Raw genomic sequence first — 23,633 nt, 5'->3', positions numbered from 1 at the left:
AGTTACATGTCACTATTGTGGGTTTAAGGATATTTGGTCTATCATTTATTGAGAGTCTCAAGGTTTTGTTATGCATGTGATATGTAAGGAAGGAGAGTATGCACGTTAGTCCAAATTTATTGCACTTGCTGACACCAGAATTGGGTCCGATATGGATTTTACTCTTTTATATATATATATATATATATATATACTAGTAAAGGGCTCAACGAGTACAATAAGACTAGTGGGAGAAGATCCTACATCTAAACCAAAGGGGTGCATTATTACACGTTTTTTATATTTTACCATAGGTATAAAAGTTTGAACCCTTGACCTGGAATCTACACTATATGCCTTACCTTAATTAAGATCTGAATTTGTCTATTTAATGCTTCAAAAACACACAATAAGATGTTAGTCCCCATATATATATATATATATATAGACACACAATTCAATGATGGATGGTAATACCAAAACTTGGAATACTAAGGGGCCGCTTGGTTTGAGGGGTTTGGCATGTGGAATAACAATAATTCCAATATTTAGTGCTTGGTACACTGTAATGGCAATTGAAATATTGGAATCATGTCCAATTCATGATTCCTGACTAAATTGGGAGGAATCACTCAAAATCCTCAACTCAATTCCAACAGTGAATAAATAAAAGATAAAACATTTTGTTAAAATACTTCATTTCTCCCTCTCCCAGGCTCCCACCATCGAGCCTCCCCTTCCTCCCGTCTTCAACACTTCTCTCTCCCCCATGGCATCTGACAACTCCTTTCTCTTTCCTTATCTCTGACCACTTTTCCCTCTTTATCGGCATCTAACAACACCCCCTCCTCCTTTGTTTCCAATTTTCTTCCTTTTCCATGGTATCTGACAAATCACTCTTCTTCTCCCACTGCCAGTCACTCCCCCCTCACCCCAGTTGACTTTTTCCTCTCCTCCCTTGCCATCAAATTGTCCTCCTGATCACAATCGATCTCTTCTCTTCTCTTTGTGAAGGGCTCTAACTGGATTGCATTGTATGGTGTTTCACATAGGTTTCAGCAGAGGATGCAATTTGTCGTTTTCTTTTGCAAAATTTTTACGAATATTTGAAAGTTCCAGTTGCAACTTATTGAGAAAAGGAAAAAAGATCTTTTATTGATTAGTCATGAGTTTTTGTTGGTAATTGTTAAACAGAAAACAAAAATAGATTTGGATTGGTAGTGATTCGGGGTTGGTCTAATGGTGGGTGTGATTATCAATCCAGGAAAGAGAACAATAATTAAAAAATAAAAAATTAATTTTGATACCATTCCAACTATATTTATACCAAGCACCAGTCTGTAGAATGATACCAAGGGTTCAAACCCATATTAATTTTTTGTATATGATTCCATCTCCAATACCAATTCCAAAGCATGAACCAAGCACCCCCAAGCTCATTTGTATTTTATCATGTACGCTTATGACAGTAAAAAAAAAAAAAAAAAAAAAACTAGCGATGTTTCCTCTGAAATGGTGCCTCATATGAACCATATGAGTTTATATCATGTTGATTGGTAAATGCTCTATCTTTAACCTCTTCTATGAAAATCTCCAACAAATTTTGGGCCTCACTCTTTCTTCAAATTTATAACAAGATGTGAATAAAATCACTTAGATAATCAACTCATTTAGGTGAGTTAGCCATTACAGAAACTTTAACTTTTTGGGAGAATTGGCAAGCTTTATATAACAAAATAAGAATTTATACTCTAACCGTCAACTTTCCCCTCTTATCTTCCTCTACAATTCTAAGATGATCAGGAGAGAAATTTGACTAAAAAATAACTTTATTCACCCTATTAAGATAACCAGCCATAAAGTCAGCAACTTGATTACATTAGCGATATACACAATATATACTCAGCTCCTTGAAGCATGAGATTAAATCCTTTATATCAGAATATACAACTAGATCCCTCCAAAAACAGTCAATTTTGCTATTTAAGATATCTGCAGCAAGTTTTGAATCAGTGCGGACCTCAATACGTTTTGGAGAAGATAAGGGTTCTAATATATCTACAGAAACTTTAACTTGCTCAGCCATTATAGAAGATAAGGGTTCATATTGAAGAGGAAAAACAATTTATGCAGCTCAATTCGTTGGCGAAGGGGAAACTTCACAATAGCTTCCACAAATAACTACGGACGCGGGCTCATTCCCCAAGGATTTTAAAGCCTGTACATTTTTCCCCAGTAAAGATATCATTATGTAATTTCAACATTACGTTCATGGCCAATTTACCTGGCACTGTCCTGTATCATATCGTAGTCCGAATTCTTACACACTATAGTTTGGTTCTTGGATGGGATACAGGAGGATGAGACATATCCGATTCTATTTTTCCAAAATGATCCATTCTAATTAAAATAGTATGTTTAGATAGGAGATCATTTGATATAATTTTTGAGAAAAAAATATTATAGTACTTTTTTGATGTGTTATTTGTGACATAAAAAGATAATTAAAAATTATATTTATGATACAAGTAGATAAATTTATGTAAATAATTTGCTATCGAACTGCATAGTTATTTCGCTTTGTTAATCGGTTTATATATCTTGCATTTTGCATGATCATTCTTACACTTTGTTCGTTTGATTTAATGCTTACAATTTGTTCACAAGCGTACAACAAGAAGATCATATTATTTTTTGCTTCAAAATTTAACAACAATACTTACGAAGCATAAGAAGCGTGAAGTTCAATGGTCCAAGTAAATTCTCTCTGTTGTTTTTCGTTAAGAGAATTGGAACCTGCATTTTCGTCTACTACGAGGTCCGTTGCGCTGTTTTGATTGTCGAATGAAGCTTTAATAGCGTTTTGGTACATATCTTATGTATTCTTCATGATTAATCAAGAACTCATCTACATTCAAAACATATATATATATGTATGTATCGACTCACAAAATAGTTTTTTTTTTATGTATATATACTCTTCAATTTTTCCCTCTTACTTTTTCAATTTCGTTTAAGAGCTAAATCATGCATTATATGTATATATATATTCTTTGTTTTTTTCTGAACATTGATCAGAAGACTTGGTTGGATCCAAACCAAAGGAGAAATAGTAGCAGGTTGGTCGTTTTCCTGCTTGCCGTTGTCGGTAACTTCAACGGCCAAACAAGTATACTCCAGAAGCAGCTAGTTTTAGGACGACCATGCATGTTTTATTTCTTAGCTACGAAAAATGGAGTTTAAATTTATTTCTAATACCGCTGTACACTTCCTATGACTAAATGTTTACTATGAAGTAATGCTACCTCATTCATTTCAAGTTCGGTCAACACGTACCCAAAAAAAAGAAAAAAGTTTGCATTAATTTTATATGCAGTGACAATACACTATCTGCATACTTTGCAAGACTTTGAATTTCAAATTAAAATGAGATTAATTGTCATGCATCAGGCTTGATAATAGTGTGTGTTTGAAAGGAGTATTATTTGAAATAATTATTGTTACACTTTTGTGATGTAAGTAACACTTTTGTGATACTATACATGTATTAGTAGTAATTTAATGTTAAAATTGAAGAGTTAAATAAATTAAATTGAGCTCGAATCTATTGAGTATTAAATCAAATCGAACTCAAGCTATGAAAAGATCGATTCGATTCGTTTACAGCTTTACGAACGAGGTCTTCCATGAATTATTGGGTTGGCTAGTAAATTCTATTGTGCTTCCTTTGAATTGAAGAATTTGATGACTGATTTAAAATCCACCTAAAGCGCTTTATTTATTTGGATTGTTTAAAAGTTATTTGGATTTATAATTCACCAATTATCAAAAATATATTTTAAATATTAAAATAATTTGTGATATATAAATTCAAATACCCTTTGAATAATCTAAACAATATATTAGAAGGATTTGAAAGGATTTTAAATCTTTCGCCAAATTCTTGGATTCAAGTGCAACCTTACGTCAGACTCAATTATTTCACATTATTGGGATAGTTGGAAAAAAGTATAGCGTATCATTATTGATGTAATCAAGAGTTGAAAATAAATTGGGGATTGTGTTGACTCTTCTCGAACGGCTGATTTCGTCCAAATTGTGCCACAAATGCTAGAAGCGGAAATCGTCAGATGGAACTGCGCAAAGATTAGACAAGATTGAATTCTAGTCAAGATCTACAAACTAATCAAATCAGAATGGGTCATATGTTCTTGATTACATAACAAATTGACTGACGTAAATTACTACGAAGTAGCTTAACTTTTTTTTTTTTTTTTTTTGCAAAGATTCGATTGGTTATTTTTGTAATCTATATATGTAGAGTAATGCATTTAACCAAATTGATACATTTTCTGTTGCGTATACAATTACAAGGTTCACATAAAGTCAATTCCTCACAAAAACCAAAAAGAATGACTTTTGAATAGGTCCAAGTCAAGCACGTAGGCAGCTGGAAGCCTTTGCAGTGATCCCATCAAAAATTAGAATGATTATATATGATAAACACATCTTTTAAATATATACATATATATATATTTTAAAATTTTCCATTTATATATTTATATTTTTTGTACATTATATCATAAAAATTATTATAATATTACCCGTGAGCAAGTTAATCAAATAGTGGAGTAAAAATATTTTTTTAAAAATTTATTTATTTCAGTATTCTCCACTAAAAAATGGAAATGCCAGGCAAAAAGTACAATAGGAGAGAGGGAATGAAATACCGCTCTACTTTGGTAAAAATATTAATTTTGTTTTATTTTAGTTTTGGAGTGCAATCTTAGTGCCAGACAGACTCTCATGATGATGATTATGCAGTAAATTCCATCACCAACCCAACTCTCCCTCTCGCCCTACCCCCCGGCACGCCCCCCTGCCCCACGTCCTCCAACCCGTTCCCCTTCCCCTCCTCTTTATTTTTATTACTACCCCAAAGTAGGACCCCAATCTTAAACAAACCAACCCTCTCCCTCTGCCTTGCTTGGAAGGCCTTCTTGTTCCAAGAAAGAAGCAACAAGTCCTACCAAGGAGATATCTTCACGCATATGAACACTCGTATCTCCTCTAGTTGTTTGTAAATGGGAAAATGGTAAAGTCTTAGGTGTTGCAGTATTAAAAGCTACAGAAATAGTAACGAATAAGAGTTAATTATATATACAATGATGAAACGTAGGTAGGTTATCATTATTGTCGTGAGCATGGCACCTATGAAAATTTTAAAATCTAAATTTAAAATCAAATTAATCATTTTATCCGTATATAAAAGATTAACTCTTTTTTTTTTTTTTTTTCGACACAGGGGTGTCCCGGCCTTTTGACCCGACTAATTTCCTGCGGCCCGAGAGCAGAGGCCCATTACCCTCGAACACGGTAACCCCAGGACTCGAACCGTGGTCGCCATACCCTAAAGAGGGGCAACTATACAAAAGATTAACTCTAGTAAGTAATAATTGTGACAACTCCCAACTAATTAATGTGTATGTTGGTTTTAGTTGAGGAGGTGAGTAGAACCATGACACAAGTGAAATTACCGTCTTGTACCATCACCAAATTTTATACTTTCATATTTTTTTATTGATCTAATCTATCATATTTTATAAAGAAAAAAAGTTTAAAAAGACTGTATAAGGGGCAGGAATACAAGAAGAGAGAGTCTAAAGAAATTAGATTGGACGAGTGCTCTGATATTGTTTTTAAATTTTTTTTTTACTAAAGATAAAATTCGACTTATTTACGACCAAAGAGAAACTTGGTCTTTTTTTTTTTTTTTTTTTCCATCTTACTACTCTTATTATAGGTGAAAGATTACTTCTATAAATAATCCCAAAAATTTTCTTCTCCCTCCCACCTTCCTTAGTCCACTCCTTCCCTCCCTACTCGTTGTAGATTATCAAAACCCCAAATAGTAATTAAACATTTCTTTACATTTTAAACTTTGCGATACTAACAACAACTCTCTCTCTCTCTCTCTCTACCCTGCCCTCAGTTTCAGCGCTTTTCTCAGGTTCCCTTCCTCCCCCCCTTCCCTTCATTTTCCCATCAAACGTTTGATTCTTCTCTAACAATTCAATCTTTTTCTTCTTTGTTCTCTCCACAGATAATTCAAGAAGTGCGAAGGTGGGCAGCCGAGCCTATCCTACCACAGCATCATAGCATGTCAATCCAAAATTTCTGCTATAATATCACGTAAAAATTTACATCCATCTTGATCCCTTCATCGATTCCGGATAAGAATTTTGAAGAACAAAAGAGAAAATGCGGGTGATCAAAGAAATGTACCCTCTCTGTTGCATCCCATTGGAGAGCAATAGCCCATCTGCGATCGACGAGGGTCCGATGGAGCCGACCCTTTTGCGAACAGGGTCAGCCGTGATTAATGGATCTGATGCCAATGCCAGAGGATCCGACTCCGCCGTCAGCGTCGCGGGTCTTCTATATAAGTGGACTAATTATCATAAGGGCTGGAGATCCCGCTGGTTCACTCTGAGAAATGGTGTTCTTTCCTACTCCAAAAGCCGAACCCGGCCAGAGAATCTCTCCTCCGCCTCCGCTGCCGCCGATGATTTAATCCTAATCGGCGGCGACTTCAATAAACGCCACTCCTCCGGCAGCGGAAGACGTAAGCATGGGAACAAATCCGCTGGCATTGTTCATCTCAAGGTATAGACGTACTAAATGAATAACGGCGGTGTAAAATCATAGACCTAGTGTGTGAAGTGCGTGAGAGAGAGAGAGAGAGTTAATATTTTCAAACATATATGATGTCTGTACAATACGGAAGGGAGGAATGATAGAGTGCGGTGGACGTATTTATTAGGCGTCTCCAATCGACTACAGAAGGAAAAGTTTCCAATACAGGAAAAATAGTTCAAATGGGAAATTTATTTCGTCATTTTACCATATTTATGTCAAGGGACAAGCAAAATCCAGGAGGGCTTTGGTATCTGAGCCTGATTTCTGATGGTTACTTTTTCAGTCATTGACCGACGGATATATCAATGTAGGATTGATAATTACACTAAGTGGCTGTTTAGTGTTGTTACCGGTCTCTAAGATTGGGCGATTTGTTATGTGAGAGTGATTTTAACTGATTGTGAAGCTGCAGTGGGTCACATCAGCAGGTGAATACATTGGAAGGCCAAATTAAGGGTTTAACATGCGTATGGCTTCTGCTTCTAGGTTTATCTCTGTGTTTTAACTGATGGGTCACATCAATTTTCTTGCTTTTTTTTCTTTTGTTGTTTTTTTTTTTTTCTGGGGTGCGTTCCAGTGTCTTGATTTTTTGGCCAATTTCTGCTTTGTGGGGTTTTGGATAAGGAGTAGACCCTCTAGGGCCTCTACTTGTTTCTTGGTTTATGAAAGGTCGGGATGGTCAGGGAGCTGATAGCAGTGAGCACCCTTCTGCCAGTTAAACAAAAAAAAAGAAAGAATTGGTGAAAGTTTCCATTTGTGAGAACTGAAAGAAGTCTAGCCGTTCGTTTTTGGTGTTGGGATACAGACAACTGTAGTGTAAGTGGCCAAAAAGAGACGAAAAGGGTAAAGAGAAAGTGGTTTTAGCTTCTCTTCCTGTGCAGATTTTTGTGTTTTTGTTTTTTCTCTCGACTTCCTACAGTGGCTCTGGGACAGGCTGTTGAACTTGGAAGTTTTCGAGGTTTTGAGAAGTAACTTCTTTAGGCTGTAGTAAAAGATGAATGTAGGAGGAGTAGACAGTCTAGCAGTCTAGACTCCTGAGGAGGTTATTCTTGCTTCGCAATTTGAGTGTTATGTGGGCAAACAAATAACAATTTGAAAGGATATTCTTGCACTTGAGGTGCCTTTTCTGGTGGGTCCTGAAAGTCTTAAACAAACTTGGTCAAAGTAATCAAGCCTTTGCCCGATATTCCATATAAAACCATTTTGATCTACTTAAAATTTAATGGACTTTAATGTCTCTGTTAGATTTTGAGTGGAGGGTTCGTAGTTACCTGTGATGTTTTCAGTGATGGGCTGAATTCACCTTAATTTCTGTTGTATTCATGCTTTTCTTGATTTATCCAGCAGCATGTCGTGCTGCTTTTCTTTCTTGTTTCTCTTAGGTTCCCTAGTTGTCTGATGACAGTGCTTGTCATTTCAATCACTCGCCTCTCTTGATCGCGTAATTGCCTATAACTTATGTATTTTGATCGTCTAATTGATTTCTTTTCTTCATCATTATTAATTTGGCCTTTGGAGCTGAGCCCACCGTTTGCCATTGGTATAAATTTTCTTCGCAGATCTCATCATTTCGTGAGAGCAAGTCAGATGACAGACGGTTTTACATATTTACAGCTACCAAGACTCTTCATTTGAGGACGAATTTGAAGAAAGAAAGAGCAGCCTGGATAGAAGCTTTGAGTTCCAGTAGAAATCTCTTTTCATTGAGACCATTGAATGATAATCTTTCACTTTTATCAGATATATCAATCTCAACTGAGAGGCTAAAGAAACGCTTGCTAGATGAAGGGATCAGTGAAGCACTTGTCAATGACTGTGAGCAGATCATGCTTTCCGAATTTTCTGATGTACAAGGACAACTGAAGTTTCTTTGTGAGGAACGTTCCAATTTGCTGGACACATTACGGCAATCTGAGGTAAGATTGACTCCCCACATGGGAAACCACCCCAGTAATTCCTAAAAGTTCTTGTTTTAGCGAATTGATAATTAGATACCAAAATATGCTCCTTGCACTTCAGCTCATCACATTGTGATGCAAGGGTCCTCTCCTTTTGGTCAGTTACTGAAAGTAATTTCTTAGAGCTTTTCCTTTGAGTCTGATACAAGGGTTCTTGTTATTCTAGTGAACGATGGGGTTCAGAATTCCATGTTTACTGAGTAACTAAGAATAGCAAATGTTACCTACCTTTACAGGTGTGCTGGAATCCAATTTCATAGTTAAGTTTTAAATTACTGAAAATGTTGTTAAACTAACTTTTTACAAATATTTTGTAGATGGCTATGCTGAAAAATAATTTCTTAAGAATTTTTGTTGAATGACTGTTCTGATCTAAGTGTACACCAAACTCACCACTCTGTCCAATTTGCACATATTCCGCTTCCCGCTGATAGAACAAAATTCTTATTCATAGCTCATCTTTTCTTATTATCCAATGAAGACTTAGCTTGTTGCTAACTTGTATTTGGTTATATACTTTTATCTCCTTCCCCTGGTTAATCTTTACAATAGTGCTAAGCTAATGTGTCTGTTGCTAACAGTTGTATACAGCTTATTCATGCTTTAATAGCCAATGTAATTGCTTTTTTCGAGGAAGGTACTGCTAATGTGCAAAACACGTTAACTTTGCTTTTTATTTTAGTACTCCCTGAGATTGCTGCTGTATAAGTAGTTTTTTTATATAATTAGTTGCATCTTCCTATTGCCAGTTGTTGTAGTTTTATGTAACTCTTCTTTACTATCCAAATCCACATATCCCATTACAGGCATTTGTGATTTTCTTTCCCTACTATACTGATGATTGTGGTAGATCAAAATCATTGTACTCTCAGTTCTTAAATTTCCTTTTATGATGTGATCGTATACATCTCAAAGTCGTCTTTCTTGCCGAATCATTTTCAGTTTTTCTTTCTACACTAGTATTTTCATCAGTTAAAAGCACTTTCTAGTGAAACTGTTATAGGTCTTATTTTTGGCAATGTGCGAAACGCTTCAACTGTCTTGTAGTAAGTCTCTTCTGGATTCATATGTTCATCCTTCATATTCTTTCTGATATAAACATTTGGAACATAGGTCAGACTATATTGTTTCACTATAACCGGCAAAATTTTGCAGAACTTCTGAACAAACTTAAATACGTCACTCTATCTTAACCTGCCTTCATGTGAAGTGATGATGTTGGACTGGAAACCACATATAGGAAACACATCTCTTAAATGCATTTTATTCCTTCTCTAGCTATGACCGCTAACAGATTATAGTAATTCTCTCGGTTAGTTCTGAAAGATGCATGCATGAGCCATATCTTAGCTAAAAAGAAGCATGACTAATATATAGGTAGCCAAGTACATAAATACCACTGAGGTCAATCTATTTATATTGTGCAACTCAAAATGGTGTTGTTTATGCATTATTTGAAAAGATCACTTAGTTGTCTGACATTATTGTCTTTTAAGTTTTTTAAATTCATTTTGTACTTTGTTTCATCACTAAACCCCTCGAGTGCAGGTACATATCATACATTGCCCTTGATTGGAGTTGGGTGTCACAGTAATCCCTTGTTTTTCCATATTCCAATTGATAATCTGCCTAATGGATATTGGCATCTAAGATTTGCCAGATATTACATTAAGTGATCCTCTGAAGAGTAACCACTATTTATTTTTTATTGGCTTTTGTAGGCAGCTAATGTTGAAGCTGATGCCAGTGGAGTTCATGATGCTGAATACCACATGATGAAGCATGAGTACTCAAATTTAGGGCGTGGAAAATACAGTGGTAATCTTATATTTGATGCTCCATATCCTCCCCCACTGCCACCCCCTAAAAAGAAGAAAAATCTCAAAAATAGAGAACTCAATGGAGACAAATAAAAAGCAAGCTAAATTTTGTGAAAAAATTGTCTATCCAATTGTTTTTGATGGACTTCTTCTCTCTCTCTCTCTCTCTTTTTCCTCTTCCATATGTTAACTCATCATTGCCCTCTATGCCAAGGGATTTTGACTGATGTGGCCTCTATGCCTTATTCCGCATGATTGTAGACATTGTCATCTTGTGGGGCTTCTATTTTCATGTTCAATAATGAAGTTAAAGAGAATTTGGTTTCATCTCTGAGCATAGTAAGCTTTGCTATTCTAGATCAATGGAACCTGAGAGTAGTTGATAAATTGCTCAAATTGTAGATGATTTAATTTGTCAGATATACTCTTCTTTGAGTAATTATGTGGCTCTTGACCTCTTGATATGGTATTTGGTGTTCAGAATGGAGCACTACTGAATCATCTGATGACGTGGAGAAACAAGAGCTTGAAGAGGTTTCAGATGAAGAGGAAACCAATTTCTTTGATACTAATGAATATTTTTCTGAACCAACTAGTAGTTTTGGATCAATAAGAGAAGAGGTCATGGATAAAGGTATCAAATTGGAAAATCATATTAATGGCATGGAGAAGTTGGACGCCGAGAAGGAAGAACATGAATCCAGATGCTTAACAATTGAAAGGCGCAAGAAGCTACCAGATCCAATTGAGAAAGAGAAAGCAGTTAGCCTTTGGTCCATGATCAAGGACAATGTTGGAAAGGATCTCACACGAGTATGTCTCCCAGTGTATTTTAATGAGCCACTATCCTCCTTGCAAAAATGTTTTGAAGACTTGGAATACTCATATCTTTTAGATCGTGCATATCAACATGGGAAAGCGGTATGACCTATATAATTTTCAGCTATTTGTCTCCTAAAGTTACAATTTAAAAGGGTTATTGTTTCTTGAAATTAATTACTTTCCTCACATTACACTTGTTAAGTGTCACTGCTATGGAGTAATTTTTGGAGAACTGGTGGATTGATTATCCGCACTATCCATGACAGTTTGGACATAGTTCATTTCTGTTTGACTTGGAATTTTTGCATCTTGTTTTGTTTTGTTCTTTTGCATTTTTGTCATCATTTTTCTGTGTCTTCTAACTTGCACTTCATTTGAGCGTCCCCTATTCCTTGTGTCAATTATGATCACTTAATGCAAGAATGATAATCTGTTGCCCTCTGGATGGAGTCAATTATGTATATCTTTTAGTCATTGTTAGCAGCCATTTAAATTGACATTTTATCCAAGATTTTATCTTGTTTACTTAGTAACTGATACAATGGTTTTACATCTATATTTACCCAATCTTCTTCTATAGTTTCAAAAATTATCTCCTTGAGAGCTAAGATTGTTAATGCCCAAGAGTTTGACATTCATCTGATAAACTATTGTTTTGCTTTAGGGGAATAGTCTCCAGAGGATTTTGAATGTTGCTGCATTTGCTGTTTCTGGATATTCTTCATCTGAAGGCCGTCATTGCAAACCTTTCAATCCATTGTTGGGTGAAACTTATGAAGCTGATTATCCAGAATTAGGAGTCCGGTTCTTCTCTGAAAAGGTACAAAATGAAATATAGGTTGCCATGTCGATTCAAGTCATGTAATATGCATGTCTTATGGCATCATCATTTGACATGCTTATGATTTCTTGCTAACATAACATCAATTAATGCCCTAATCTGGATTCTTGAAGTTTGTATTGAAAGAGAATTGAAGAAATCGAAGTTATTAGGTACAGTTTCATCTTTTATTTATTGCCAAACTTTAGTTCAACAAACAGTAGACTCGGAGTACTTGGTCGGAGAGTAAGTGATTGAATTGTTGAATTCAAACTAGGTTTCTGTTTTAAAGGAGAGAAACTGCTTAAAATTGATTGAGTTTTTGAAAAATATAGTAGGATCCTGTTGTGCTATGATGGCTACTGGTTACAACTTGTTCTTTTCTGGTAAATAAATTTTGAGGGTTTAAGTAAACAGTACAGCAAGTAATCCAAGGACCATCAAATAGAAATTCGGAGTACTAAAAAGCGACAATGAAGCTTAAATGTAACAATAGTTTACATCACCTGACTTTCCTGATTGTTTATGTTGTTATTTGTGCATGTTTCTCCATTCTCATTTCACATTGGGAGCGAGTATAGTGATTGTTCTTCAACATAGTTGAAGAAACCTTATCCAGCTGTAGATAGTTGAAGCCTTCAGTATATTGTTGAAAGAACCAGTGCCTTGTGATATTTCAAATGATAAATCATCTTCAATTTGTGTAAGTAATATGGACAAATGACATCTTTATTGCCACTGATCGCACGCCTCTATTCAGATGGTAAGATTTTTTCTACTCTAAAATAAGTCAATCAAATAGGAACTTGGATACAACTCAAATGAATTAACAGCATCACAAAGATGGCATAGCATCTTGTTCTTGCCCCTCAACATGAGCTGCAGTAGTGTAAAAGTTTCCAGGACTTAAAGAGCATTCAGTGTTTGCCAGTTAATTGGTACCTGAGGCATTGGTTGAATACTGTCATGGGCAACTACCTAGATCTCTGTATTTGAAAGACTTCACGTCTAGATCCTCCAACTCTGTTTGTGTTCTTAAACTGTTCTGATCTTGTATTTATATTTAAAGTAAGTTTTCTGTGTTCTCTTATAGTTTTACTGGTTGAAACAGGTTAGTCACCACCCAACACTTATTGCCTGTCACTGTGAAGGCCGAGGCTGGAAATTCTGGGGTGATAGTAACCTGAAGTCAAAATTCTGGGGGAGATCTATTCAGCTAGATCCTGTAGGAACTCTGACTGTTGAATTTGACGATGGGGAGATATTCCAGTGGAGCAAGGTTAGAAAAGCCTCACTTTCATGGCGATTGGTTTAACATTGCAATGATTGTTTGATATGATCATTTTCCTTTTCATTAACAATGTTTGGAACCTATTGTACACCTTTGTGTTGCCTTCAGGTTACCACAAGCATTTATAATCTTATCCTCGGTAAAATATACTGTGACCACCATGGGATAATGCACATACGTGGTAATCACCAGTATTCATGCAAGCTGAAGTTCAAGGAGCAGTCTATCCTTGAACGTAATCCTCACCAGGTAAAGCCAAAAGTCAATTTGTTTTTCTCAAGTTCCCTGTTTGTAGATGGATCTATTTACAGTTTAATTCCGTGAGCTATTTTATTTATGGTTTGATAGCATTAAAGTCATACTACTGAACAGGTTCATGGATTTGTGGAGGACAGCAGGGGTAAAAAGGTTGCTACTTTGTTTGGAAAGTGGGATGAAAGCATGTACTTTGTGAATGGAGAGGGGAATAGCAAGCCTAAAGATACGTATAATGCATCTTTATTGTGGAAAAAAAATATGCCTCCTGCAAATCTCACCCGCTACAACTTAACTTCTTTTGCTATTACATTGAATGAGTTGACACCTGGATTGAAGGTATATGTGGTTACACAAATCTCATTTATGCATTTTCGGTTCTTCTTATGTATATCTAATTGTGTTTTATAGCTTTGTCTGATCCGGGTGTTTGGTGACGGATAAAGGAGAAGCTTCCACCTACTGATTCGAGACTTAGACCAGACCAGCGGCATTTGGAGAATGGAGAGTATGACAAAGCGAATGCAGAGAAACTACGATTGGAGATGCGGCAGAGAATGGTACTTGCAACAACTTTTTAAATCATTGGTCTAAGTAGGTCTATGTTCACTAGTTGCTACTGGTATATTTTAGCTAGTCCTTTTCTCATTTTTTAAAATTGAATTCAAGTTTTATGATAATTGCCTTGCTTCAACTTTGAAGTAGTGTCCAAATTATTATTACACGGATTTTGAAAACTACTTTTAGTGTTCCCCTTGGCAGCCATCTAGCTTGACCAGTTCCCAAGAACACCTACTTATGCCCATTTCTTTTATACTGTATTGAGCTAGGAATTGATAGTATATTTCTGTGGTTGTCTATGTTGGCATTCAGTTCTAAAGATTTGTCTTGCCTATAATTTGAATGTGAATTTTATGGAACCTGGTTAAGTTTTGTGATGAAATATACAAATGCATGCGTTGTGCTACAGCAGTAAACAAAGAATAAACGGAATAGCATAGCCAAATGCACAAGAATCACAAGATGGAAATAAGTTTTCTATTGCTGAAGTTTTTTACATGCATCTCTTTGATGGCATACCGAATTTAAGATATGAGTATGATTGAATCTAGATAAGAGGTAGCATAAAAGGTTGCATTGACTGCATAAATCTTTGTTTGTTTATTTTGCTGTGCTAACTACAATAATCTGTATTAGAAATGAAAGCTATCATATTTACTTGATTTCAGCTGTTATTTTTTTGTGGTGCTATTTTCCTGGTTTCTGATTTTTATTCACACTTCTTTTCTCCTTTAACTGTCCTAAATACTCATCGAATATTTTTTAATCGACAACAGTTATCTCTTTTGGTACCAAAAGCTATCATACTAATTCTCTGTCTTGTTCTTTTATTTGGGTACTTTCCCTTTTTCTGGTTCTTGTTCCCACATCTTTCTTTCGGTATCCGGTAACACTTTTTAAGAATGTTTGTATTGCTGAAACTATAACAGCAAATTCTCATTAAACAATGCCTACTTGATGATTGCATTGCCTCTAATCTTAGAACTATCTTTCTAATAGTTCAATTTTTGTTGCCTGCAGTCTAGAAAATTACAAGAACATGGATGGAAGCCCAGATGGTTCCAAAGGGATGGTGAAAGTGGAACCTTTCGGTACACTGGCGGATACTGGGAAGCACGGGAGCAGAGAAACTGGAATGGATGCCCAAGTATATTTGGTGAAATTAGTGAAGATCTTCTGAATTCTTTCAAGGGCTGCTGACTTCAAGGAGGTATACTACTCAAACATTAGAAACTTCTCTAGTCTCGATACCTTTGCATGTCCGCAAATATTTCAGTTTTTGCCAACTCAGTCGTTGATCAGGTACTGGAAATGGTCAGCCATCTCAAAATGGCCATGGAGCAAAACTATCAGTTCAAAAAAATCGCATTTGACGAAGCACTGATCTTACGATAAATACCAGACCGCTTGTTGTGTACGAGGCACTGAAATGACGTATATTAGATTCTTCTTTGACAGATGCTTGGCTGCGTAGCATTGAAGCTCGTGGACTGTGAAGAATACTCTCTGGGAGTGCTTGGTAGCTCATGGCTGGCAGCCCCTTGCTTGAGTTGGTCTTCAGGAGATTATCATCCCGGGGTTGACGCAGAGTCAAATCTTAAAAGAAAACTGAGGGATCAAATCTTTTTGGCGACATTGACAGTTCGACCATAGTAGAGAACCCTTTTCTTTCTTCTGGGGGCCTGTAGTTTTTGTACTCTCTCCACAACCTCTCTCCATTCATTGATCATCAGGGTTACCTTTTTCATTGCTTGCATTCCAGGCAAGCAGTGTCTAGGTTACGATTGTATTTTCTGCGCCAAAATAAATATGAAAAAGCAATGTATTACAGGAATCAGCGAAGCAAAATATCATTATGATTGTTGTAAAGGCCAAGAATAATTTACTGCTGGACTTCCATGTTGTTTTGATGCTGCTCCACATCATTTGCAAGCAATGTAATGTCACGATGCTGGACATTCATGTTGTTTTGAAAAGGACCCAAACAGAACTGAAGCTAAACTCGTGGAAACCATTACAAAACCTTCCTATAATGAGAGAAGCCTTTTTTTTTCCCCCATTTTCTTTCAGGTAGTGAAATTTCACTCAATAAAACTCCAACGAGGATTCAGATTTGCCTTAAGAGAACCTAATTAACATGTTTGATGGGGCAATCAGTTGAGATGAATGGATTAGGTTGTACCACAAAGAAATGAGAAAGAACAAAAATGAAAAGATGTCCACGTGCACCCAGCAAATGCTTCTCTTTAACTTAGCAGTGGTTTGTTTGTGATTACTACAGAAACTTCATACGAGTTCCTCAGTTTACTCAGCTTTTGATGAAAGTACAACTAGGTATGGTCCTTTTACATTCTTTTGAGATATTGCCAAAAACAAAAACTGTATACATAAGAGCCAGCCCATTAATCCCCCATTATTTCGTAATCTTCAAAGAGGATTTGTTTGTTGAACTCAAAACAGAAAACGTAGATTTTCCCCAAAGCCCAAAAAAAAGATTATCTCCTTTGCAATCGTCAATGGCAAGCAGGTCCCACGGACTCCTCCAACTCAATCCCCACATCCGCCAGCCGCCTCTCCTTGTAAACATACCATTTAGCACAAATCAAGTAGAACATCAAGTTCAATGCGCTCAAAATCCCCAAAAGCCAGTAGAAATCGTGAAGCTTCCCTTGATTAAGATTATCAGCTAACCACGGCTTCCTGTTTCCTGTCACCTTGTGCACTATGGTGACCAAAACTGAGCTAAAGAAGAACCCCAGTGAAAGCGTGCTCAAGAACAAACCCGTGCTAATGGTCTTCATCCCTTTTGGACACTCCCTCAAGAAAAAATCAAGCTGTCCAACGTATATGAATGCTTCACCAGCTCCAACAATGGCAAATTGTGGGATCAACCAAAATACAGTCATTGGCACAGGGGTGACGGGATTATTTGTTAGGCCATGAGATTTTGCAACATGCAAACGCTTGATTTCAACAGCCGCAGCGGCTACCATTCCTACTATTGACAAAAACAGGCCAATGCCAATTCTTTGGAGAGGAGTTAGCCCGTATGGATTCTTGAGCAGTCTTTTACATATTGGCATGATAATTCTGTCGTAAAAAGCGACGGTCAAGAGAGTGCTTCCGACGAAGAATCCGGTCATTGCTGCAGAAGGGATTTCGAAGTTGTTGATTTTCCGGTGCATCGTTGAGGCTTGAGAGACTGAAAATGTGGTCATCTGGGCATGAACACTCCAGAACATTATTGTTGTGGCCCAAATGGGTAGCATTCTGATCACTAATTTTACTTCTTCAACGTCAGTTAAAGTTGAAAGGCACCACTTGTTCATGGTCATCTCATGGTCCTTGATTGCGGCCTTGTCCAAGAAACTACCAGGAAAAGACAAAGCAAAAAAAAATTTACACTCGTGATCAAATTAGAAAGAAAAAAGGCTAATTGGAACCAATTGATAATACACTCGTGATCAAATTAGAAAATCAAAAAAGTCTAATGATTGCTAATCGGAACCAATTGATAATACGCTAGTGTCCTGTCATACTGATGCGTTGTCCTCCTCCTACCTGTTAATCCGAACCAATCGTCAATGCATTCAAATATCTTAATGCATGACAGCAATTAGTGCCGCATTGTGGACCTGATTTCAGATGGTCTATTTAGAGTAATGCGTCAACTATTTGGTATAGGAAAACGGTAGTATTCGGGGAAGTGATAAACGTTGACTCCTAGTGTCTGCGTGTGTTAGAGGAAAACACAGTTCATATTGCTTTTCCAAAACAGTAAAAGAGATATATTAGAATAACCCCAGATCAATTTGTGTTGGACAAAATAGATACTGCTTTCCATCATCTTTTGATCTGGAAAGAAGGACATCCAATTTCTTTACGCTGTCATTCACAAGATTTCACAATCCCATCACTGGGCTATAAAGGTTGTGGGTATCAGGCAGATCAACCGCGCCCCGCTGAAAGAAAGGTTCTAGTCACTCTGTTGATGAATATGCATTAACCTAGGAGGAAATATAAAGTAAGAAAGAAATAATCATTGAACAAGACAGGGCCGGGTGAGTTATGTGGGGAAGCAAGGTGGAAGATATTATGGCACAGGAAGAGGGTATCGTAATCTTGGATTCCTTTCCATTTCCGATAAGACTCTTAGTATAAATTATGGCTGATCCAGAACTGACCTGCACCAATACTTCCTATTGTTCTTATTAAATAATTTAGACAAATACCCAATTATCAACACATAATAACTTGATTTGTGGTGGTCCATTCCGGCCCCACTTCCTTGGTCGGCATATGATGAATGGCAAGTCAATTATTCTAGCGTCCGAAAATTGTTTACCTAATAATAGGCTAAAATATATATGGTCTTTATTCTGGGATCTAATTTGATTGATACCGTGAATATTCAAGAATAGTTCGCCAAAGACCTCTACAGTTACAGAGTTCACTGAGTGAGTCTTGAGACCAACCCCACCAGACTGCAGCAAAGGTAAACTGGCTCATGCATCCAGATTTTTTGGTGTGATAAGGGAAGTGTTGGCCAAAAATAAAGCCACAGATGATTTCTAACGTCAAGCTAAAAGACATATAGCATTTGACAAGAATTTTGGGTTTGAAAAAAAAAAAAAAAAAAACGAAAAAGGTGATGCTATAGATTGTACTTATCGCCAGTTGAAAATTTTAACATATGATGAAACCCTTAAGTTGAGGAAGAGGTACGTGATATTCACACTACCTAAGAGATTGTAGATAGATTGTGTGTTTTACTTTTTAAGAGGATCAACATAATTGGAACTCGTAAGTGTAGATTCGAATCCTGAACCTGGCGGCGTTGGAGTCATGATCAATGTCATATATTTTCAAAATTACTGAAGCATGTAATACTTACCGGAACTGTTTGCTATGAGGCAGCCTTTGCTTCTTTTTGCTTCCTTCTATAGGAATGTCATCAACGTTAAAGAGAAGGGACGAATCAGACGGTAAATCTAAATGCCTCTTCCTCCAAGCCGCCACAATGACAGAAGCAATCTGTGTTAATGGACTACCCACAAGTTTCTTGAATCGATATCGCCGTGTACCAGCTAAGAACACGAGCAAACCGACCACAATTGCACAAGCACAGATTCCATAACCCCATCGCCTTCCAACGTTGTCTTGAATGTACACAAGAATTGTCACAGCACAAAGGGAACCCACACTAATAAAGAAAAAGAACCAATTGAAGAATTTTATCATTTTTTTCCTTTCTTTCTCGTCAGAGTCGTCAAATTGATCGGACCCAAAACCGGAAACACTTGATTTCAGGCCACCGGTTCCCAATGCTGTGAGATAGAGTGCTGCATAGAGGACTAGAAGCTGATTGCCACTAGCTTGGACACACGAGCGACTGCCCTGGGCACATTTTGGAGGTCGCAGGCTTGGTATTGTGGTTGAGATGGTCAAGAGTGCCACGCCCTGATGATCAACAAGAAAAAATAAGTGCAAAAATTTGTGATTCCAAGTCATTGTTTTACTTTCTCGATTTTCCTCCTCTCGAAAACAAAATGAATTTAGGATCCCATTTGCAGCTTGACCATGTAAAACCTTATCTATTATGCACAACTTTCGAATCATTATATAATCATAGTGCGTATGTGAAACAGACTTTCGCTTTTTCGAGCTTCCTCATAACAGATGATGGAGTACTAATTGGTATTAAAACATTAAAGAATGATCCCGTGTTACATTTTCAATCTTCCTCCTCATTGTTGGATAATAGTATAACACAAAATATGAGTCAGGAAATTGTAATTAATGAGTGTCTTCCACCTTGCAAGTTTCAAATGACTGAATCACTTTCGTTATTTGTTCCATATTTCTTATCAAAAGTTAGTGTAAAAGAAAGGGGGAGCCAAAATCACCACCAAATCATGGGTTACTTACCGTTGCTTGAACAGCAGCAAATATGGCAATGGTGAGATATCTTCCCAAGTATGTATCAGCAATGAAACCACCAAGCAAGCAGAGCATGAAGGAGGTTCCAAGAAAATTAGTGACAGTATTAGCTGAGGTAGCATTTCCCAGATGCATTGTTCCAGTCAAGTAGGTAACAAGATTAACAGCAATACCAAGAGTTGTCAGCCTCTCACAAGCCTCAACTCCTACGTCCACAAAAAAAAAGAAAACCGAAAAACTGATTAAAACAAAATAAAAAGGAAGGTTGAGGGAATCGAACACGGCAAAGAAAATTATTGGCTGAAGATAAAGTTAAGGAGAGCTTTAAAGGACCTAAAATCATGGCCGCAGCCGCCCAACCACCGGTGGTGGATCTTTGGGCTTGGTCGCCTTTGTAGTCCCAGGCATCTGGGATAGTCTTAGCTTCTTCGTACGATTGTGGGAGTGCCATTTCTCTTACTTTGATGTAATCTGTTGTGCAAGGAGTATTGGATTATTGGAGTGGAAGCATTAAATGAGAGCTTTAATCAACAGATGATAGGAAACTAAGTAGTTTATTTATAGACACGTTAGGAGTTAAGACACGATCAGGGGTACACCGTGGGGTGTTTAAAACGAGCCCATTTGTGTCCTTTTATAGCGGAGGTTCCGACCACCCTGCCTCCCTTGTCTTTCTGCAAATGCCAAAAAAGAATTTTTTTTTTGTTTTTGATAAAACATCATAATTTCATTAAAATTTACATTAATAGCAAAAGTTACATCATTAAACATACATACATAGATATTAAAGAATGAATATGAAGAATGGATATTACAAATTTGAAAAACAGATAAAACTTACACTGTAAAACTCTAAAAATATTATTAGTATATTTTTAAAGAATGAGATAAAATATTTTGTAAACATTCACTTGGACTAAGGATGGCAATGGGCGGGCACCCGCACCGCGGGGGTAGAAATGGGGCTGGGGATGAGGCGGGGGTGGGGGCAAAATATTTCCCCTCGCCTTAAAACGGGGCGGGGGGTGGGGAAGCATACATCCACTCCATTCCCCGCCTCGTCCCCCGCATACAATAAAAAAAAAAAATATATATATATATATATAATAATAATAAAATCCTAAATTTCCTAAAGTTGCACCCTTAATTACAAGTACAACGCTAGTCAGTGTCAACGGCCGCCGCAACAACTGAAGAAATTTCTTAGACTATTGTTGATTTGTTTCTAATGCCCCCCAAGACTAAGCTATCCAATTCCAACCTGTTTTGGTCCTAACCCTTTTTTATTTCGATCGGTCCCCTTCCTCCGCACTGAATGTAACTTGACTTGTTATGCTTTATTTTCATCTTGACAGCTTTTTAATCTTATTTAACATTGTTTACAATTGTATTATTGTAAATAAACATTTATGATAAATTGATTTCTTCCCTCGCGGAGGAAACAGGGCGGGGGACGGGAGGGGTTATTTGACAACGGGGTGGGGGTGGGGGAAGGATCCCCGCCCCATTGCCACCCCTAACCCGGACCAATGAGCGATTTCAAAATTATTTGTCACATGACTTGTACTTTTCAATCTATCAAATATGTGTAATTTTGTTACATTGAACTGAGATTGGTGGCACATTGACATCCTTAGATTGCTATCACTCTTTCGATAGACTCTAATGCAACCGCCCTCAATTTCATTTTCATTTTGATGGGCAAGTAGGGACAGGAAGAGCTTAGCATATGCGAGTGGAATTCAACCTGTAGCTTAAAATCAAAATGGTAAGACATAATAGAACTTTTTTGCGGCCTTCAGAAAATCGCTTTCGTGTGGTAAAGTTCTTCGAAAAGTCGATTGCGGCGAAGAAAACATAATCGGGAATCACCCGCCCGTGTCCTACAAGTTACAAGCACCAGTATGTGAACATGGGAAAAGGATGATTTTGTTTTTAGGGATAATTTCAGAAACAATCCCCTTAGGTTTCATGAAATATCGCTTAATTTTCTTAAAATTTTCAAAATCTCACTTAGCACCCCTCAAAATCTCACTTCCGTGTGGCACAACCAATAGCCACTTCTATAGCAAAGAGAGACAAAAAAAACAAATACTATTATTTAAATTATTTCTGCAAATAAAATCATCTAGAGTGTTGAAGGCAATTAGCATGTGAAACTCATACATTTGAGCAAAAAAAAACTCAGTAATAAATGAAATTCAACTTTAATATCATACAAAAATTTTACTCAAAATAAACCGACTTTTTTATGGGTGTGAAAGATGAAATTTTTATTATAAAAAGAAAAGGTTAGAATTTGAAACGCCGCAGAGTCTGGAATTTCAATTATTTCATTTCTCTCGCGCTCTACATGAATAGGAACAAATAAGTAGATAAATATAGTTGTGAAATGCAAAAAAGGAAGAAAAAAAGAATTTGCAGCTGTTTTTCTCCAAATACGTTGAATATTTCATTGATTAAATCCTATATTTCATTGATATTTACAATTAAATTATATATATGTGTGTGTGTGTGTGAATGTATGTATAGACGTTGTTAAAGAAAAGTAGAAAATTTAGAAAAAGAAAAAAGCTTACAAAATTTAAATATGAGGGTATTTATTGACAATTCCTCATCTTTGATATTGGTATATGGTTCCACTATAACTTCAAAGGTGCTAAGTGAAATTTTAAAAATTTCAGGGGAGCTAAGTGATATTTCATGAAACTTCAAGGGAGGTTTCCGAAATTATCCCTTGTTTTTACAATTTTTTGCAGCAAAGAAGATAGTTGTCTAGATTCAGGGAACAAGGGAAATTTTCTTCTTACTCAGGATTTTAAGGTCTGAATTTTAGACACTTCTATAAATATTTAACATTCAAAGCGAGATACTAAGTAACAATTGAGAGAACTCTGTATACGTCCGCAACTTTCAAACTTATAGCGTCTAAGATGCTGCTACGTACTAAAATCCTAAAATAGAAATGTAAAAAGCTTCGGACTTGAATCCATTAGGCTTGGACGGACGATGGTTCTTCGTGAGTTGACCATAATTTTATAAGATCGAATTGAGTGTGCCATCAATATTCAATACAGCTGCCTGTCTCCTGCTATTTTCTTCAAATGCTCTCTATCTTCATCTTCGTTCTCCTACTACCAGGATGCATTGCTGGGCCATAGACCAACCATCATAATAATTCAATTTAATATATAGATAGATCAGACAAATAAACTATAATAGTCTGTTTTCTTAAATCTTTTGCCCACTTTTCTCAGCATTATTGCTCCCAACCGGAAGCCAATGTCAATGCACTAAATAGAAATGGTAATCCAATTCCGTATTTACCTCCCGCCACTAGTTTAACAGACTTGAATTATTGGCCAGAAATTAGGCATCAGATGAGATGGGTTCTGTCATCTGTGACACTCACGGGTCGTGGCATTATTGTTCCTTTTGCAAAGACGTGTCTGACCAAATTACACGAGAAGTACGAGGGCCGGCAGCAG

The 23,633-nt window shown here is 36.7% G+C and overlaps 2 protein-coding genes across 6 annotated transcripts; one reads left to right on the top strand and one right to left on the bottom strand.

The window, feature by feature from the left end:
- Window positions 1–5,851: 5,851 nt before the first annotated feature.
- LOC113703961 (oxysterol-binding protein-related protein 2A) lies at window positions 5,852–16,098 on the top strand. Of its 5 annotated transcripts, none has more exons than XM_027225508.2 (12): window positions 5,853–5,989; window positions 6,083–6,645; window positions 8,238–8,594; window positions 10,358–10,454; window positions 10,938–11,377; window positions 11,943–12,098; window positions 13,210–13,377; window positions 13,498–13,638; window positions 13,762–13,983; window positions 14,091–14,204; window positions 15,226–15,415; window positions 15,664–16,098. In XM_027225508.2, the coding sequence occupies exons 2-11, from the start codon at window positions 6,241–6,243 to the stop codon at window positions 15,403–15,405; spliced, it is 2,280 nt and encodes a 759-aa protein (XP_027081309.1). In that variant the 5' UTR covers window positions 5,853–5,989; window positions 6,083–6,240; the 3' UTR covers window positions 15,406–15,415; window positions 15,664–16,098. The 5 variants fall into 5 exon arrangements, 4 of the variants coding, with proteins under 4 accessions (XP_027081309.1, XP_027081310.1, XP_027081311.1 ...); XM_027225509.2 differs by having other exon boundaries at window positions 15,508–16,098; XM_027225510.2 differs by having other exon boundaries at window positions 15,497–16,098.
- A 311-nt stretch (window positions 16,099–16,409) lies between these two features.
- Window positions 16,410–20,739, bottom strand: LOC113703962 (protein NRT1/ PTR FAMILY 6.3). The gene is made up of 4 exons (XM_027225513.2): window positions 20,479–20,739; window positions 20,134–20,351; window positions 19,100–19,665; window positions 16,410–17,574 (listed from the first exon to the last, which is right to left on the bottom strand). The coding sequence occupies exons 1-4, from the start codon at window positions 20,594–20,596 to the stop codon at window positions 16,719–16,721; spliced, it is 1,758 nt and encodes a 585-aa protein (XP_027081314.1). The 5' UTR covers window positions 20,597–20,739; the 3' UTR covers window positions 16,410–16,718.
- Between the last annotated feature and the right edge of the window lie 2,894 nt (window positions 20,740–23,633).

Source organism: Coffea arabica, chromosome 8e (assembly GCF_036785885.1).
Source record: "Coffea arabica cultivar ET-39 chromosome 8e, Coffea Arabica ET-39 HiFi, whole genome shotgun sequence".
NCBI lineage: Eukaryota > Viridiplantae > Streptophyta > Magnoliopsida > Gentianales > Rubiaceae > Coffea > Coffea arabica.
This window is presented reverse-complemented; position numbering and strand designations above follow the sequence as displayed.

Coding starts and splice junctions, on each gene's coding strand:
- LOC113703961 (XM_027225508.2), top strand. CDS start 6,241: ATGCGGGTGATCAAAGAAATGTACCCTCTCTGTTGCATCCCATTGGAG. Junction 12,099..13,209: donor TCCGGTTCTTCTCTGAAAAG/GTACAAAATGAA, acceptor TGGTTGAAACAG/GTTAGTCACCACCCAACACT. Junction 13,378..13,497: donor AGATATTCCAGTGGAGCAAG/GTTAGAAAAGCC, acceptor TGTTGCCTTCAG/GTTACCACAAGCATTTATAA.
- LOC113703962 (XM_027225513.2), bottom strand. CDS start 20,596: ATGGCACTCCCACAATCGTACGAAGAAGCTAAGACTATCCCAGATGCC. Junction 19,666..20,133: donor TTGCTGCTGTTCAAGCAACG/GTAAGTAACCCA, acceptor GTTGATCATCAG/GGCGTGGCACTCTTGACCAT. Junction 17,575..19,099: donor CCTCATAGCAAACAGTTCCG/GTAAGTATTACA, acceptor TTTTCCTGGTAG/TTTCTTGGACAAGGCCGCAA.